At 42.9% G+C, this 14323-nt stretch overlaps 1 protein-coding gene across 1 annotated transcript in view; it reads right to left on the reverse strand.

Moving 5' to 3' along the window:
* Positions 1 to 895: 895 nt before the first annotated feature.
* Positions 896 to 14323, reverse strand: part of LOC117283728 — a 32813-nt gene continuing 19385 nt past the window's right edge. The window contains 4 exon segments of the mRNA XM_033757280.1: positions 896 to 3297; positions 3300 to 3485; positions 3561 to 3992; positions 3995 to 4163. Of these exon segments, the coding sequence (XP_033613171.1) occupies positions 896 to 3297; positions 3300 to 3485; positions 3561 to 3992; positions 3995 to 4163 (3189 nt within the window).

Here is a 14323-nt window from a genome sequence, read left to right on the forward strand (position 1 = left end):
TTAGGACCCAATTCCCTGGTTTAAAATGATGGGGGGTGGGAGTGGAACCTGACTCATATTATGCTTAGAGCTTAGGCCAAATCTCTTTATGTACTTGCTGAATACCAAATAAATAATTTAACAATTCATAATCTTTACATTCAGTTAGAATCTCTGTTAGAAGATTTGGGATGATAGGAGGAGGAATGCCAAACATTATTTCAAAGGGGATTAATCCCCATTTATCGGGTGTATTGCATACCCTATAACATGTGAAGGGGAGGAGAGACACCCAATCACTGCCAGTCTCTAAGGTTAATTTAGTTAAGGTCTCTTTTAGGGTTCTATTCATCCTTTCTACCTGTCCTGAACTTTGGGGGTGATGCGCACAATATAATTTCCAATTAGCCCCCAATACCTGAGCTAGATCTTGGCTTAACTTAGAGACAAAGGCTGGTCCATTATCAGACCCCAAAGCTATTGGAAATCCATACCTGAATAAAATGTCTTCTAGTGATCTCTTTGTCACCATTTTAGAGGTTTCATATTTGGTAGGGAAAGCTTCCGTCCAACCTGAAAAAGTGTCTAGAAATACTAATAAATACTGGTAAACATATTTTCTGGGTTTACCTCTGTGAAGTCCATCTCCCAGTAGGCTCCAGTTCTGTTGCCTCTCAGGCAGTGGCATGGACTATTATTAGTATGAACTCAACTGGTCATCTTCGAACCCTACAGGAGGAGGTAATTTGTTTGACGTTAGTGGAGATATCCTTTATTTTGATTTGGGAAAGCTGAATCAATTCCCCCATTTTCTTTTCTCCTATGTGAGTAGATTGATGAGGAGTTGAAAGCAGTTGATCCCCCAGTTTCTCAGGCAGAAGGATGACTCCATTATCTAGCTTTCACCATCCTTTAACTAATTGAGCTGTAGGCATCTGTTTAATCCATGCCAAATCAGAATTGGAGTAGTCTCCCTTTTCAGGGAGGGCTGGGGTTCCCAAGTCAGGAGTTGTAAGGCCATAATCTCTTGGATGCGGAGGGCTGCTTCTTTGGCTGCATGATCCAACAGATTATTGCCCCTGGCTATAGGTATATTGCCTTTTTGATGGCCTGGGCAATGAATTTTAGCCAGTCTTTTAGGCAACCACAAAGCCTTTAATAGGGCCAAAATTTCTTCCTTATTCTTTATAGTTTTTCCTTCCACAGTCAATAATCCTCTTTCCTGGTAAATGATCCCATGAACTTGAGCAGTGGCAAAAGCATATCTATGATCAGTATAGAAGTTTAATTTTTTTCCTTGTCCCAAGGTCAAAGCCTGAGTTAAGCCTATGAGTTCTGCCCATTGTGCTGATATCCCAACAGGGAGAGATTCAGCCCAAATTATCTCAGTCTCTGATGCTACTGCTGCCCCTTCATACCTGTGTCCATTGTGCATAAAGCTGCTTCCATCAGCACACCAAGTCAGTTCTGCTTTTGGCCATGATTGATCTCTTAAGTCTTCCCAAGTACCATGCACCTGGGCTAGAATCTCTTTGCAGCAGTGGAGTGGAGCATCTAAGTCTGGATTGGGCAGCTGAGAGGCAAGATTCAAGGCAGCTGGAGGCTGAAAGACAACTCGGGCAGGATTGAGGAGAAGGTCTTGATAATGAGTTAGCCAGGCATTCATTAGCCATCGGTCTGGAGGTTGCTTTATTATTCCTTCAAAAGCATGGTGAGTAGTCACATACATTTGTTGTCCCAAAGTAAGTTTGTTAGCATCCTTGACCATTAGTGCCACTGCTGCAATCATCTGCAGGCAAGGTGGCCACCCAGATGCTACAGGGTCCAGTTTCTTTGACAGGTATGCTATTGGTCTTTGCCAAGGGCCAAGATATTGAGTTAACACTCCTTTGGTTATTCCCCAACTCTCATCCACATACAAGTGAAAGGGCTTAGTTATACCTGGCAGGCCCAAGGCTGATGCTCCTAGCAGCACAGCCTTGATATTCTCAAAAGATTCCTGTAAAGTCTCTGTCCATTGGAAAGCTTGCTGATCATTAGTTACTGCATATAAGGGCTTGGCTAACTACACAAACCCCGGAATCCATAGGTGACAGAATCCAGCTGTCCCCAGGAATTCTCTTACTTGGCGAGGAGAATTTGGAGGGGGGATTTTATGCACCATCTCCTTTCTGGCTTCTGATAGCCATCTTTGTCCTTTTTTAAATTTATAGCCCAAGTAGTTTAACTGTGGTTGACATATTTGAGTCTTCTTGGCTGATGCTCGACATCCAAGATCTCCAAGGGCTTTTAATAACCTTTTTGTTCCCTCTATGCAACCTTCTTCTGATTCTGCTGCATTGAGAAGGTCATCCACAAATTGAAGCAAGGTTAGGTGAGGATTTTGCTGGTGGTACTCACCCAGGTCTTCATGTAGGGCCTCATCGAAGATGGTGGGTGAATTTTTAAATCCTTGAGGCAGCCTGGTGCAGGTTAGTTGTCCATTGATTCCTTCATGTGGATCCAGCCATTCAAAGGAGAATATGGCTTGACTCTTAGGTGCCAAAGGGAGGCTGAAGAAATCATCTTTTAAATCTAATACTATATACCATTGGTGGGAGGGAGGCAATAAGTTCAATAGAATATAAGGATTAAGTACAGTAGGGTGGATATCAATTACCCTCTTATTTACCTCTTGTAGATATTGAACGGATCGGTAATCATCCGAATTAGGTTTCTTCACAGGCAGCAAGGGAGTATTCCAGGCTGACTGACATGATCGCAATATCCCCTGCTTCAATAAATTTCTAATATGGGGTATTATCCCCTGCTGGGCCACAAATGTCATGGGATATTGACGGACTTTAATGGGATTGGCCTCATATTTAACTTCAATGAATATTGGTGCTCTATGTTTGGCTAATCCCATTCCCCCCATTTCTTCCCAGGCCTGAGGAAAACTTTCAAGCCAGAAGGCAATATCTTTTTGGACTTGGGGTCCTGGCATGGGTGTGGAACAGAGTCTATATTCATCTTCAAGCCGAACAGTCAATATGTGAATGGGATTCCCAGTTCCATCAGTCACCTGGGCACCTTCTGGTTTAAAATGAATTTGAACTCTCAATTTAGTTAATAAGTCTCTCCCCAATAATGGATAGGGGCAATCTGTGATCACCATGAAAGAATGTTATACTTGACCACTAGCTCCCTGTACCCAGGACATTTTTCCAGAAGTTCTTCCTAATGGTTTTAATAGAACTGAATGTTGAGCTCCTGTATCTACCATAAATTCTATTGTTTTCCCCTCCACTTTGAGAGTTACTCTAGGCTCAGGGAGGCTTGTGAGCCCTGTCTCCCCTATTCATTTTCTTTTCCCATCATCAGAATAGGCATTTCTTTCTGGGGTTTCTTGGGGCATTCCCTTGCCCAATGGCCTTTTTCTTTGCAGTGGGCACATTGATCTCTGTCCAAACAGGAGTGATGTTTCCAGGGCTCTCTCCAGGGCTCTCTCTTATTTTGGTCTCCAGCTATTTTTGTCAATCTCCTTTTAGATTCTCTAGGTTCTCTTATGGTGGTTGCCACTAAAACTCAAGCCAATTTGCGAGTCTGGCGGTCTACAGGTAACTCCCTGTTATTATAAACTCTTTCTGCAATGACTACCAGATCCTGCACAATCTTTTCATCTAATCTTTTTATCTTTTTTTGTTTTTGTTTAATATCAGGGGCAGCTTAGTTAATTAAAGCCATTACTATTGCAGCCCTAGATTCTGGTGCCTCTAGATCCATAGGAGTATACCTAAGAAGGGCCGCCTGGATTCCTTCCAAAAAGGCAGAAAGGTTTTCATCCTGTTCTTGTTGCACATTTCCTACCTTAGACAAATTAGTGGGCCTTTTGGCGGCCACACGGAAACCCCCCAGTAGAGTCTGGCAATAGACCTGGAGTAGCTCCTTACCTTCTGCTGTATTATGATCCCAATCAGGTCTAGATAAATTAAATATTTGATTAACAAAATTTGGGCTTATCAGCGGTTGTCATTCTCTCCAGGAACCAATTCCCTAGATTCAAGCAAAATCTTTTCTCTTTCAGCAGTAGTAAACAATACACGAAGTAATTGTTGACAATCATCCCAGATAGGCTGATGAGTAAAAAGCACAGTTTCTAACAAATCAATTAACTCTTTGGGATTATCAGAAAATTTAGCATTCTGTGTTCACCAGTTATAAAGGTCACTGGTGGTGAATGCCCAGTAATGCATATCCTGGTTACCATTGGCATCTGGTGGCCCAGCAATCCTCAATAGGAGGATGGTGGAATCAATGGGCCCTGGAGGGGATGCAGCCAGCATTTGTCTGGTGTTTTGAGCAGGTCCACTGGGTGATTGTGGATCCACAATAGCAGCATTCTTAGCTGGTCCGCTGGGGGATTGCAGATCCACAATAGCAGCAGCAGCATCCTCCTCCAGGATACATTTTAGGTTAGGAAGGGGGCGATAAAGGGAAGAAAGAGAAGGAAAGATCAATTTTGGATCAGTTTCTCTCTGCAAATGTAAATGATAATCTGGAGCACTTGGTTTTACAGACTTTTAGACTTCTTTTTTGTCTTGGAGACCAGAACAGAAGTCAGCTGTCTAGGGGTGAGAAAAGATCATAACCAAGGAGAGGGGTTCAGTATTAAGTCCTCCCACACAACAATATAAGGAACTTGATCTAGATGACACTGGAAAACAATAATGTTTACTTTCTGGATGATTTTAAATCTAGAATGCCACCTATTAGCCATTCAACCCCAAAAGTAGGCCATTCAGAATCACACATGTTTTGATACTTTCCTTTTCTTACTTCTATGGACAAATCATGTGCTCGTGCTTTTACCTCTCTGAAATGTTCTATCATTAAGGAGAGGGGGGTTGTGGTATTTTGGGTTTGATCCATTGTAAACAGAGAGGAAGAAAACACAAAACACAACCACAAGAAACACTCAAGGAACACACACAGGATCCACACAGCAAGACACCAAATACACCAGACCATATGGTGGGAGCGACCCACTTTACCTTAAAACAAAAACAAACAAAAAAACACAGAAAAGAAAAAGCCTGAGTTCGATCCGTGAAATCCCCTGGGGCAGGAATGTCTTCCATTCTTCCCCCCCTGTTGAGGCTGTATAGGTCCATTGGCCCAAAGCCCATTGTTGGAGTAAAAAGACCTGAGGGTTTTAGATACTAAAACAATACAACAGTAAAATAAAACAAAAGAAAAAGACACTCAGATGTGCACATTCTGCTGACCAATCTCCTTTGGAGGGAATCCTTGGGTATTTGGGGATCCTGGACAAGCCCCCAAATGTTATGCGCAAGTCAAAAAGTCCCCAAGGACCACCAAGGAGTCAGATCCGATGCAATTACAAGAGGAGTTTATTGCAAGCTTGAGCCTGGACCTTTGGGTGTCACCATCACAGTGGCTCAGACCGAGAGCTCAGATCCATCTTTGAAGCAGGATTATATAGGGTTAGGGAGACTCTTCCTTTTTATAGGTCCTATTTTTAGCTCTTGATTACTATTGGATATTAGAGGGGTACTGGGAGGGCACTTACTGGACAATTACTACCACCTACATTCACAGAATCAATTCCTCTTTTTAAAGAATATCTGTTTTAACTAATTAGTAAAGACTACATGTGTAAGCAATGATATCAGCAGGTGTCTACCTATGTCAGCTATGACTATTACCTATGTTGGCTAAATCAAATTATCTGATGCAGGGAGAATTAATTTTTGGATCATAAAAAGAGGAACAGAAACAGGGTGGAGATGCCCTAAGACAGCCTGCCCTAAAAAAATGAACAGAACACAGGGAGACTGTCATACAGAATGGAATTTTTGCAGCTCTGTTCTGGGCAAGGGGCACAGAGGTGGGCAAAGGACACAGAGGGAGCCCAACTCAACCCTTATAATCTGTCATGTCCCTTTCATCTTTATGGATCAGAAAATAAAGGATTTGCACTTGGGGCCTTGGGCCATCAGTTAGGACCCACATTTGTGCCTGTGGCCTACTTATCTAAGTGGCTAGATCCCAACATCAGAGGTTGGGTCCCAGCTTGCGAAACCTAGCCGCCACATCTCTTAGTTCAAGAATCAAAAATCTCACTTATGGATCCTGCACTATGGTTCTCTCCATCACTCCATCTCAGATTTATTAAGTTATAAACATCTGTAACACCCCCCCCATGCACAGTTCTGTCCCTCACACAGTGCTTCTATATGATTCCTCCTTGACTTTTCAGCTTTGTGGTGGCATTAATCCCTCTTCTCTGTTGCCAATTCCTAAACAAGATGCCCCCATCCATGCATCTTTTTTTAAATTTAATTTATTGGTACATTCTAGGTAGACAGTACTGTTACATTCATTACTGGGATCTTGTACCCATCCATGAATCTTTAGAGACCCTTGAAAATCTCCTGTCATATGAGTCTCATATAAGAAGGCCACCTCCCCTTCTCTGATTTGGTCTGGTTTACAGATGGCAGCTCTTTTACCAAAGACAAAATAAAAAGGGCAGGATATGCCATAGCCACCCATTCTGAAGTTATAGAACAAGGATCCTTATGCACACAAATAAACAATCAACAGGCAGAGCTCACTGACTACATTTGGGCCTTTGTCTTGGCCTCAGGTAAGTGGCTTGCAATCTATACAGGCTCTAAGTATGCCTTTCATATTCTCCACTTACATGCAGCAATCAGGTTTGAAAGAGGATTTTGTGTCACAAAGGGCAGTTCTATTCAAAATTCTAAATTTATCACAGAACTTCTACAGGCCTCCAGGCTACCATAGGCAATTGGAATCATCCATTATAAGGCCCATCAGTCAGATTCATCAGAAGTAAAAAGGGCAAGCAACAAGGCTGATAAGGTGGCAAGAGAAGCTGCCTTGAATTTCGAGGCTGCCCCATACCCTGATTTTATGTTGCCCCTGAGTTTGATAGAGTCTCCTGATGATCTGAAAACTCCTAATTGGACCTTTACCTTAACTAGGAATCAGCTTACTTATCTACATAAGCTTTTCCATCCTGGCTGTAAGACTCTTTTGGCCTTTCTGGAACCTATAATCACTCTTTCTCCCTCTGACCGATCATTTCTCCAAAGTGTTTCTTCCACTTGTCTAATATGTCAAATGTCCAATGCTCTCTCAAGACGTGCCCCCTTCCCCACACATCAGGCTAGAGGCATGTTACTGGGTATGGATTGGAAAATTGATTTCACCCATATGCCCAAGGTAAAGAGGTACAAATACTGGTGGTAATAGATACTTTCTGTGGAAGGGCTGAAGCCTTTCCTACTTCAAACACATGTGCTCTCACTGTCTCTCTTTTGATATTCAAAGAAATCATACCTAGATTCGGACTTCCCACCTCTTTCCAATCTGATAATGAACCAGAGTTCACCTCTCAGGTGACCCAGGGTTTTGCCAAGTTAATGGGAATTTCCTGGCACTGTCATATTCCATTCCATCACCATCACTGGGAAAGGTGGAGCGTACCAATAGGTCCACTAAGTCAATCCTTACTAAGTTAACCCTAGAGCTTCATATGGATTCGCTTACTCTTTTACCTCTTGCTCTATTAAGATTGAGGTCCCGACCTAAAGCCCCTCTTCAAATTTCCCCATTTGAATTAATGTTTGGGTGTCCCTTGTTACCACCAGGACTGGATGGTCAAGCCTCCCCCTCCCTCTACCTTGTTGATCTCTTTACTTGACTGAATGTAAGCTCAGATATGGCAGCATGCTGATTCATTGTTGCCTTGCCTGGCCTCTACCCTCCCATCCACATATCATCCTGGAGATCAGGTCCTCTTGGCCCTGCCTCATGAGCAAAAGGATCCCCTCAAGCCTAAATTCCAAGGGTGATCTATTTATGGACATCTTGTCCACTCTAACCGTGGTTAAACAGAAGTCCCCCTCTCTGATCAATCCAACAGGTTCCTCTCCATCCTACTCTGCAACTCCCATGAGACCTCTCAAGATAAAACTCATGAGGGTAGCAGAAGAGTCTTCTGATAAAGATGTGAGCCTGCCAAGAACTCTGGTTTGAAAATCCTGAGCGCTCTCATGGGATATTGTGAGGCCTTTGTCACCATCTCTTTTCCAAATTTGCAAATTTCCAAATTTGTTTATTATTTTCACTGGGTTTTTTTAATAATTTATTTTTTTGGTACTGGGGATTGAACTCTGGTCATTACGCTTGCAAAGCAGGCCACCAAACTGCTGAGCTAAATCCCCGGCCTTTCATTGGGTTTTATTCTAGGAGTCAGATTGGCCACTGTGGTACCTCCCTCCTATAGTCTTTCTTCCAGAGTTTGCCTTGCTTTGATTTATTATTCTATTATTGGTCTGTTTGCCTTGCTTGCCTGTTTGTGAGTCCCCTGATTCGATAAGGCTTTTAAAGGTTGATTTGCCACCTGACCTTTCTGGCTTTCTGTAAGGCCTTGTCTTCTGTTCAGACAATGAGAGTAGATAAGATGTTAGTTTATTCTCTCACGCTTGTCTGCTTTGGGCTGTTCATGAGATCTCTGATGGCCCTGACCTCAAACATGCCTTAATGTGGGAGCCACTGTATTATAACTGGGCAGTGGAACAGGTGGTGTTTCACCAGAGTGTTTGGCTTCTTCACATATGTGCACCACAGCTGTTATAAAAACTCCAAGATCTGTATCCAAGATGGAGTCCAATGCAACATAGCACTCATGACAAGGTCTAGCTCAGCCCAGGTCTCATGCTGTGGTGGAGGACAGAATACATGGGCCTGTTTTTCCTGAATTCCCCAATTGGGAACATCAGACAGAGGAGGAGTCCAAGACAGGGCTCTCAAAGGTGATGTTCAGCAAGTACAACAGGCTGTTGTAAAATTCTCACAGCCTCCCACAGAAAGGCCTTATGAGGGAATTAATCTAAATAAGATCAGATACATCACACACTCAGCAGAGAATACTTAATCTCTTCAATACTACACTTCATACCATTCTCACGGGTCAGACAGATTGCTGGATATGTCTCCCCATAGTTATAAAACAATATATCCCACTCCCAATCCCTTTGTAACCCAATTACATCCCACCCAGTATTAACTGCCCAGCTAAGAAGACCCTCTTGATCAAAGACCTTAGGGCCTATGCCATGGGACTGCCTACACCAGATGCTATTTCCAATCTTACATGCATTTCACAAACCTACTCAAACTTAAACCTCTCACAAGTTGTTTGCCAGGCTAATCTACCACTAACTCATTTCTCATGTCTTCCCCTGGTCTGTTTTTCATCTGTGGAGACAGGGCCTATAAATATCTCAATATCTCCTCCTCCTCTGAGGTCACATGCTATGTTGCTTTACTAACTCTACCACTAAAATTATATCCCAATGACACCTTTGCTGCATTGGTCGCCCAAATCAAAAGACCAAATTCTGAAGAGAGACAATAAAAAAGGGCAGCACCATTCCTAGCTCCTGTCTTAATAGGCACAGGGATCCTAACAGGTCTAGGAACAGGACTGACAGGTATGTCCACCTCCATCTATTTTCATCGAGCTCTCTCCCTAGAGCTTAATGAAGATATGGATAGTGTGGCTGATACTTTGTTTGTCTTATAGAGCCAGATAAATTCCTTAGCAGCAGTTGTATCATAACATCAAAGGGGCCTGGACATCCTAACCACAGCTCAAGAGGGCATCTGTCAAATGTTAGGAGAAGATTGCTGTTGTTTTGTAAACCAATCAGGCATAGTCACCACCAAAGTCTGAGACCTAAATGATAGAATCAGGAGGAGGCAGGAACAAATGGAGGATCAGCAACCTTCTTCTTTATTCTCATATATGTTACCCTGGATTTTACCCTTCCTAGGCCTTCTCCTCTTCATCCTCCTCACTGTCACTATTGCTCCTTTTGTTTTCCATTATATCCAGGACCAGGTCAGCCAACTTTCTGCCCAGGTCTCCCAATAAACCACCCATAAATTGGTACTATGAGCTCAGGGCCCTAACGAGACTACCTTCATATGGAAGCCACCTCCCACTGCCCAAGCCTGATTCAGATCTCTGCTCAGTTCAGACAGTTCCTTGAAGATCTTCAACCAGACCTACTCTGGTTTGCTTCCCACCTATGTCCAGTGACCCAGATAGATAATTGGGTCACTGACTCATAGATCCAAGGAACCTTGTGCAATTTCACTCAAGCAAAAATCTTGATTTCTGCCTTTACTCTTATTCTATTGGTCTTGCAGACCAACTGCCCACCAGGTCTCACTGTAAGATTAAAAAATGAAATCAGGCTACCCCTTTTGCTCTGTAACCCATGGCCCAAGTCCCTTTACCTATCTGGCCACAATCCTAACCCCCCTATAACCCCAAATTGTTCTCCCCCCTCTCATATCCCCTCAAATTTTGTGTATATTGTGCCAAAAAAACTGTCCCTGACCTTAGGGGCCCAATACAGAAAATATATGAAAAAAACCTATTCTCATGGTATTACAAAATCCATCAAGAAAATTTAGATACTCCCCCCAACTGTTATGAAACATGTCAGGGGGTTATAGTTACTTCCATAAGACCCAACAGGCCCCACCAGTCACCTGGCAGTGCCTCATTCCCGTTGGGTTCCAGTATCTCCCTCTTGGTCCATTTGTTTTGTCACAAGCCCTCCTTACCTGAGGGTTACACTCTAGAAGATCCCATTCAGATAAAAGACGGATTGTTCCACATCCCTCTTGTATTTACCCTGGCCTTCTTAGATGATATCAAGGGCTTTCCCTTGCCATGGTACTCTAAAGAAATGTTCCAAGATGATATCCCTAGGTTTCACCGAGATTTGTTTGGGGCCCATGTCAGACACTGCTGGTAGATAATATGTGGGCCTTATACCAACTACATCCTGTCCATCTCACCTCCCTCACTGATAAATTTGTGTGTTTGGACTCTTCTTATAGAGCCTTACTGGTGACTTCAATGGGAATACTTTTGCCACCCTCAGTTCACCTCTGCTTGAGAGCTGCACAGCCAACTAGACTTCACGCCTACCCCTCGACAGCATCATCACCCAAACTCAACAGGAAGTAGTTACAGAAAACAGTCACATTGCCCCCTTCCCCTGGCATATAGTTTGCACTGGCTGCCATTTCTCATCTAAAACTAAAGAGGAGGGAATGTTAGGGAATTGATCATGATAAATTATTTTGTGATGCCACCATTTTGGGCTGGATTTACAGGTTCTTCTACCCCTAAACCCTTGTCTTAAATTTCCTTTTCCCCAAGACCAAGTCAGTAAATAGAATTGAAATTTAGAGCTTCTGCAGGGTGTGAACTTTAAAAGGCAACATGGCTTGTGATAGGTTAAGGACAGCCTACTCCACCCTAATGGGAAGGTCTTTGGCTACAAGTCCCATAAATAGTCCAGCACTTCCTCATTTCTCTCTCTCTGCTCTTTCTGTCTGCTCTATTCCTCTGAATAAAATCTAGTCGGACCTCTTGGTTTGCGTGGCCTAGTTGTTGAATGTTGCTGTTCCCTTTCAGTTCCTATTAAGCTTTATAATGGTATTCTATTATATGCAAAAGAACACAGAAGGGTGAAGGGAGGGCAGGGATAAGGGGAAAAATGAGAATCAAGACTTATCATGTAGAGGAACAAGATCCCAACAATGAATGTAACTGTACTGTATCCCTAAAATGTACCAATAAAATCAATTAAAGCTGAAAAAAATAAAAGAACACTGAGGCTACAGACATTTCCTTTTCCTTCTTTACAATGCAAGCGATGAAGACAGAATTGAAGTATGTCAATTGAAAACTTGACCCAGAAGTTTTTTGCTTGAAGTGTATATGGTTTGCATTATTTAGGTATATGGAGCAACAGCAATAAAAAGCCATATGTAAAAAATGTTTCATAGATATTAAGTGAGATAATATGTGAAGACAATTGTTATTAAGTGAATTAAAATTTGAGTATTGGGTACATAGTGTAGGAAAGTGGAAATCAGAAAGAAAAGAGGTCACTGTGAGTAAACAGATCCAGTAAGGACTCAAGGACCCCAGAGAAGGCTCTCCAGCTGCCTTCCTCAGGACCACCCAGTAGATGTGTGACCTCCCAGACAGCATGCCACCAGATCCAGTAAGGACCCAAGGACCCTGGAGGGGTTCTCTTCAGCTGCCTGCCTGGGTCCACTTGGTGGGTGCGCGACCTCCAGGACTGCACACCACTACATCCAGTAAGGAAGGTAGACATGCAGGAGCCCTTGAAACACCCCCACGATGTGCTTCCCTCCCTACCCCTTTCTCAAACCTCCTGATTGGGCCAGTCCTTGGACCAACTGTGCAGAGGCATAGCTTCTCATGAAGGGTAGTTTTCTGAGCTCACAACTTTGAACATTTTAAAGAAAGGGCAGGGGAAACCTGTAATAGAACTGAGTGGAGTTCAACCGTGAGGGTCAGGAAACTCAAGTTAGGCCTTATAGATGGAGTTCAGTCTCAGTCGTGGGGAGCTGCCATTAGCTAGCCAAGACCAGGGGATTTGGTTCTGCGTATGGCTGTACATGTGGTATAATATGAGAACAGAGACATAGTTTGAAAGAGGCCCTTCAAATTCTTTTTTTTTCTTTTTGTTTTCCTCATTCCACTCTAAAATTTCTTTCTTTTTTCTGTCCTCTCTCTCCAACTCAGTCTCTTGCTCCACCATATTATCCCTCATCTCCCTTTTTATACCTGCTCCTGTCCTAACTCAGACTTCTTCTTTTATTATTTTTCCTTTTTTGGGGGGGTTCTCTTTATGTTCTTTTCTCCAGTAATTTTACCTCACTCATGGCTCTGTAGCTACAAAGGAAGACAAGTGCCTGTTATTGTTAAGGGGATATATTCTTGTCCTTATTCCATCACTCTCTCTATCCCCCCTGAAGTGAATAGCTTCATAAAGACAGTAAGGTAGTTCCACATCCTCTGGATTCACTTTAAACCTGCTGCAGGTCTTTCATTTCTCTACTCCTCTCATCCTAACTCAGTCTAACCCCCCATCCTATATGGTAAAGATGCTATATTGAAAAGCATATTCACTGCAAATATATTTTGAGTTGCTTCTTGATATTAATTCAATTCACATGCATTAAAGGTGATAGATTAATGACTATCACAAGTGGTCAGTTTGCAAGCTGTGCCTGATCCTATTGGGCTGCTTAATGTATCAATTGGGATAAAGGATTGTGACTAATTTAATTAATTGTTTTCTCTGATATTATGAAAATGAGGATGTCTAGGAGACATTAGATACTCAAAAGCTAAAACACAACTATATCACGAAGATTTAAATAATACCTAGAAATTAAAGAAGGACAACAAAACAACAAAAATAAAAATGAGAAAACACTTAAGCAAGACACAAAGACAGATTTCCAGTTCACCAATGGCAAACAGGAGGACAAATGAGGATGAAAAGTCTGATAATGAACCAGCAGGACACCCTGGACATATAGGAAATGAGGTAACAAAACAGGTCAATCAGGCTATAGAAAAATTCAAATCAGAAATAATTTCCCAGTTAACCAGAGAGATGATGGGCAAAATGGAAGTCATGATTCGAGACTCTAGAATAGAAACTGAAGAAAAAATAGATGAGCTGAAGGCCATGATAAAAGCAATGAAGACTCAACATAAGAAAGAAATGGAAACAATGAATGCCCAACAGAGGAAAGAAATGGAATCCATAAAACAGATTTAAACAGATATCAAGGAGACTAAAAACTCTATTGAGGCCTGCCTGCCTGCGATCACCCGGTGGCGTGTGCGCAACCTCCCGGCCTACGTGACAACAGACCAGGCAGGCCCCAAAGACCCCGGAGGGGGTTTCTTCAGCTGCCTGTCTGCCTGCCTGTGATCACTGGGCGGAGTGCGTGTGAGCTCCCGGCCGGAGCGCAAGCTCCTGGCCTGCGCGACAACAGACCCAGGAAGGAAGGTAGCTGCGGGCGCCCTTGAAACACCCACATGACACCCCCCCCAGTTCTCAAAACTACTGATCGGACCAGTCCTTAGACCAACTCTGCAGAGGCATAGGTTCCCATGAAGGGTAGTTTTCTGAGCTCCGAACTTTGAACATCTTTATAAAAAGGGCAGGGGAAACCTGTAATAGAACTGAGTGGAGTTCAACCGTGAGGGTAAGGAAACTAAAGTTAGGCCTTGTAGATTGTGTTCAGTCTCAGTCGTGAGGAACAGCCATTGGCTAGCTAAGACCAGGGGATTGGGTTCCGCATATGACTGTGCATGTGGTATAATATGAGATCAGAGATAGCCTGAAAGAGGACCTTCAAATTCTTTTTCTTTCCCTCTCTCTTTTCTCTT

Source organism: Fukomys damarensis, unplaced genomic scaffold, assembly GCF_012274545.1.
Source record: "Fukomys damarensis isolate Sample0158 unplaced genomic scaffold, DMR_v1.0_HiC HiC_scaffold_30, whole genome shotgun sequence".
Taxonomy (NCBI): domain Eukaryota; kingdom Metazoa; phylum Chordata; class Mammalia; order Rodentia; family Bathyergidae; genus Fukomys; species Fukomys damarensis.